Source organism: Cebus imitator, unplaced genomic scaffold (genome assembly GCF_001604975.1).
Source record: "Cebus imitator isolate Cc_AM_T3 unplaced genomic scaffold, Cebus_imitator-1.0 Scaffold117, whole genome shotgun sequence".
In the NCBI taxonomy this organism is placed as follows: Eukaryota; Metazoa; Chordata; class Mammalia; order Primates; family Cebidae; genus Cebus; species Cebus imitator.
The window spans coordinates 4,326,708-4,331,698 of NW_016107432.1; the positions used below are offsets into that span (position 1 = coordinate 4,326,708).

Sequence of the window (4,991 nt, forward strand, 5' to 3'; positions counted from 1 at the left end):
CCCATGCCCCAAGTACAAAGCCCACCCCACCAGAGGAAACGCAGCCTACAGGGGCCCACCCCTTTCTCCTACCACCCCCTCATCCTCTAAGCACAGTTTGGTCACCTCCTCCAGGAAGCCTTCCTTGACAACTTGGCTCTCAGGCTGGGGAAGGAGCCCCAGGGCATTGACGGTTGCCAGTGCATTCATCTCCGTGGGTGGCACTGTCCACCCCAGATGGTGTACACCTCCATTGAGGCCAGGCCCCCCTCACTCTGCCACCGCATAGGGCTCAACAGAGACAAGGGTTCCAGCATGCCAACCACGGAGGAAGCAGGTCTGTGTGGGCTTCCCTGAAAAATGCACCTTCAGGTGCCCTAGACAGGTGGCACCTCTTAGGCCTCCAGGACCAGGAGGGCCTTTAGCAAGGATGGTGACTCTCCACCATCCCCGGCCACACACCTCCCACAGGACAGCCATGGTCCTTTGCTTCCCCGAAGGGCGTAAGTGCCCAAGGCTAGCATAGGACTGGTGCCGAAGGCTTTGGCTCCAAAGTGCGCCCCTGCTGGGCAGGCCCATCATCTGAAATGTTTGCCTTCGGCCTGACCCCCGGCTCGACCTCCACACCCCCAGGGCACGCCCTGCTGATGACAACACGGAGGAGGCCGTGGCTCCTGGTGGCGTCTCTTCGGAGACGGACAAGATTCCCTGGTAAAGCTGCGCAGCTGAGAACACGACAGGCCCCAAGCACGGGCACGGATAGGCATCCCGAGGGCGGGGGCAGTCACTCCAGCCCCTCCTCATGCTGCCCTCCTAGGCACCCAGAAGCCGCCCCTTCCCCGCCATCTCTAGTCACAGGGTGGACAGCCTCCCTCCCTCTCTCCTGCGCGCCCATGCAGGGAGGGCCCAGCCAGCTGGGGTGCGTTTCTGGACGGCTGGGGGAAGGGTCACCGCTTCGGTCCTTGCAGAGAAATGTCAGGCCTGAGAATTCCAGCTCTCCTCCTGGACCACCTCCTCCCTGGAGGTCCCTCTCCCACAGACCCCAGGCTGCCTAGAGGCAGAAGCCAGCACCCAACATGGTCCACAGAGTGACAGTGCACATCTGCAGAACGGAGGTGCAGGGACAGAGGCGAGGGTACACAGGGGCTACCTCAACAGCCGCTCTCCCCCGAGCCCACCCTTGCAAAAAGCTCATCATCCAGGCAGCTCGGGTCTGGGTGTGTGTCAGAGGTGGCGACCTCCGACATCTCTCCATCCTTTACAAGCAGGGCCTGGAGCATCAGGATGAAACTTCAATCGCTGCTAACATGAGTGCAGAGCTGGGAGCTTGCCCAGGGCTTCCACAGGCACCGCCGCTGGTTATGATTCATGCTCCAGCAGCGCTGGAGGGGGCCGAGGGAACTGAGGCCGGGGTGGGTGCGGAGGTGGCTCTGCCGGGGAGCGCCGATCCGGGATCTGGTCCGGACCCTAAGCTCGGCAGGACCTGTGCGCACCCAGGCAGCGTCGCGCCCTCCCGCAGGCTGCGAGAGGCTGCTCTGCCATCAGGCCATGGACCCCGAGCCGCCCGTGCTGCGCGCGCGCGTGTGCGCGCCCCCGCCTGCGCCCAAGCCTGCACCGGGGGAGGCGAAGGAGGCTTCCGTCTTAGAAAGAGCAGCTTCTGGAACTCACCGCCCAGGCCAGCCGCCGCTCGGCCCCGTCCCGCAGGCTGCAGGCGGCCCTGGAGGGGGCGCCCTCGCCGAGCGCGCGCCCCGCGCCGCCGCCTCGGACTCCTCCCCGGCGCCGCGCGGGCAGGTTCGCCCAGGCGGCCGCGGGCTCCGGCTCCCGGCCGGCTCCCCAGGGCCCGCGGCCTGCCCCGCCCCGCGCGCCCGCCCCGCTGCGCAACTCGACCCAAGTTGGAAGCCGAGCCAGGGCGACCGCACTCGCGCCCAGCGCAGGGCGGCGGCGGCGCAGCTCGGGCGAGCGAGGCGGCGGCCGCACGGCCGAGCGTGGACCGCGGGGGGCGCCCGCGCCGAGTAGCAGCGGGAGGACTCGCGGCGGCGCCGGCGCCCCGCCCGGGAAAGTAAAGTTGGAGCCGGAGGGAGCGCGCGGGCGCGGGGGCCCGGGGGAGCGGCGGCCCGCGCCCCGGTGCGCCAAGCCCTAGCCGGCCGGATGGGAGGCGGAGCGCCCGGGCCGCCGCCGCCGCCTGTCGCCTGCGCCCCGGTTGGGCTCCGGGGCCGTGGGGCCGCTCGGGCACGGCCGCTGGGGCGCCGCGTCGCCGTGGGCTCGCCGCCGGGGCGCTCCCCGTGAGCCGGGCCGAGGGCGGGGCCGCGCGAGGACCCCGGGACCTGCCCCCCTCCCCCCGCCGCCGCCGCCGCCGCCGCGTCGCCGCTCGCTCCGGGCGCCTCCCGCTCTGCACTTACGCGCTCGGCAGCTGCGGGGAGCCCGGCAGCCACGCTCTCCGGCGCGCCGCCCGCCGAACCACCACGGCCGAGGGCCGGCTGCGGAGCGCCGCGGTCCCCGGCAGGCGCGCCCGAGCAGCAGGCGGCGATGCCGGCGCCGACCCAGGCTGGGGGGCGCCCGAGCTGGCGCGGCTGCGCCCCGGCTCCAGGAGGGACCGCGTAGCTCGCGGGAGGACCATGGCGTCCCCGGCGCTGGCGGCGGCGCTGGCGGTGGCGGCGGCGGCGGGCCCCAACGCTAGCGGCGCGGGCGCCAACGCCTCGGGGGCTGCCTGGGGGCCGCCGCGCGGCCAGTACTCGGCGGGCGCGGTGGCGGGGCTGGCGGCCGTGGTGGGCTTCCTCATCGTCTTCACCGTGGTCGGCAACGTGCTGGTGGTGATCGCCGTGTTGACCAGCCGGGCGCTGCGCGCGCCACAGAACCTGTTCCTGGTGTCGCTGGCCTCGGCCGACATCCTGGTGGCCACGCTGGTCATGCCCTTCTCGCTGGCCAACGAGCTCATGGCCTACTGGTACTTCGGGCAGGTGTGGTGCGGCGTGTACCTGGCGCTCGACGTGCTGTTCTGCACCTCGTCGATCGTGCACCTGTGCGCCATCAGCCTGGACCGCTACTGGTCGGTGACGCAGGCCGTCGAGTACAACCTGAAGCGCACGCCGCGCCGCGTCAAGGCCACCATCGTGGCTGTGTGGCTCATCTCGGCCGTCATCTCCTTCCCGCCGCTGGTCTCGCTCTACCGCCAGCCCGAGGGCGCCGCCTACCCGCAGTGCGGCCTCAACGACGAGACCTGGTACATCCTGTCCTCCTGCATCGGCTCCTTCTTCGCGCCCTGCCTCATCATGGGCCTGGTCTACGCGCGCATCTACCGCGTGGCCAAGCTGCGCACGCGCACGCTCAGCGAGAAGCGCGCGCCCGCGGGCCCCGACGGGGCGTCCCCGACCACGGAGAACGGGCTGGGCGCGGCGGCGGCGGCGGCGGCGGCGGCGGCGGGCGCGGGCGAGAACGGGCACTGCGCGCCCCCGCGCGCCGACGTGGAGCCGGACGAGAGCAGCGCGGCGGCCGAGAGGCGGCGGCGCCGGGGCGCGCTGCGGCGGGGCGGGCGGCGGCGCAAGGGCGCCGAGGGGGGCGCGGGCGGCGGCGCCGACGGGCAGGCGGCGGGGCCGGGGGCGGCGGCGGAGCCGGGGGCGCTGACCGCCTCCAGGTCCCCGGGCCCCGGCGGCCGCCTGTCGCGCGCCAGCTCGCGCTCCGTCGAGTTCTTCCTGTCCCGCCGGCGCCGGGCGCGCAGCAGCGTGTGCCGCCGCAAGGTGGCCCAGGCGCGCGAGAAGCGCTTCACCTTCGTGCTGGCCGTGGTCATGGGCGTGTTCGTGCTCTGCTGGTTCCCCTTCTTCTTCAGCTACAGTCTGTACGGCATCTGCCGCGAGGCCTGCCAGGTGCCCGACCCGCTCTTCAAGTTCTTCTTCTGGATCGGCTACTGCAACAGCTCGCTCAACCCGGTCATCTACACGGTCTTCAACCAGGACTTCCGGCGGTCCTTCAAGCACATCCTCTTCCGACGGAGGAGAAGGGGCTTCAGGCAGTGACTGGGTCACGCCCGCCTGGCCCGGGGATCCTGGACAGCTAGCGCCACGCGCTCGGGGCCGGGCGGAAGGGAAGGGACCGCCGGGCGGGGAGCTTTCCCACTGCGCCCGGGATGGGTAGGCCTCCAGGGCGCAGGGGAGGGTGCGCCAGGGCAGGAGCGTGGCGGAGAGACAGCGGGCTCCGGGGAGCGGGGAGGAGAGAGGGGGAGACCCCTTTGCCTTCCCGCCTCTGCATGGGGCCGCTTTTGGGGCTCCCTCCCTGGCTCCAACTCCGGGTAGCCTGCGGAGGTATGGCTATGAGGTCAGGGTTTTAGAGAGCAGCGGCAGAGGCAGCCCCCTAAATGGGCGAGCAAGGAGCCCCCCAAACACACCACCACCACTCCCCATTCCCGTCTGACCAAGGGCTGACTTCTCCAGGACCTAGTCGGGGGGTGGCTGCGGGGGGCAGGGAGAAAGCACCGACAATCTTTGATGACTGAAAGTATTTGTTTGCCAAAAACAACAGCCAAAACAACCAAACTATTTTCTAAATAAACCTTTGTAATCTAACGTTGGGTGCGACACTCAGTCCTTGAGCGGGGGCTGGGGGCACCTTCCACACCCTCATCCTGCCTGACACCCCCTCACCCAACGCTGGACGGAGGGCACCCTGGGGCTCCAGGTTCCAACTTCCCTCTTGCCTGAGAAGGAGGGTGTCTTGCTTTTTCTCAGGCTACCCCTTTGGGTACATGGAAGCTATGTACTCAGAATTCCTGTGCTGAGAGTAGCGAGGAGGCGAAAGGAGCCTAGAACCCCCAAGTTGGCCCTAAGTTTAGATTCTGGGGGACAGTCTCCTCACATTCCCATCCCTGCCCGGTGCCCTCCCCCACGCTGGTGTTCAGGGCCTCTGGGTGGAAGAGGTGGGGCTCTTCCAGTCCAAGCCTAGAGTAGCTGAGCTAGTCCTACCGGCTCTGCGGGCGTGGCTCTTGGGTGGAGAGAGGGTGGGCTTGAGGCCGGCAAGCCCCC

The 4,991-nt window shown here is 70.0% G+C and overlaps 1 protein-coding gene across 1 annotated transcript; it reads left to right on the plus strand.

Moving 5' to 3' along the window:
• The first annotated feature begins 2,345 nt into the window (after positions 1–2,345).
• ADRA2C (adrenoceptor alpha 2C) lies at positions 2,346–4,535 on the plus strand. The gene has a single exon (XM_017539029.2). It carries the CDS (start codon positions 2,595–2,597, stop codon positions 3,987–3,989), a length of 1,395 nt encoding a protein of 464 aa, XP_017394518.1. The 5' UTR covers positions 2,346–2,594; the 3' UTR covers positions 3,990–4,535.
• Positions 4,536–4,991: the final 456 nt, after the last annotated feature.

Excerpts from the sequence above, each read along its gene's own strand:
- ADRA2C (XM_017539029.2), top strand. The coding sequence starts at position 2,595 with ATGGCGTCCCCGGCGCTGGCGGCGGCGCTGGCGGTGGCGGCGGCGGCG.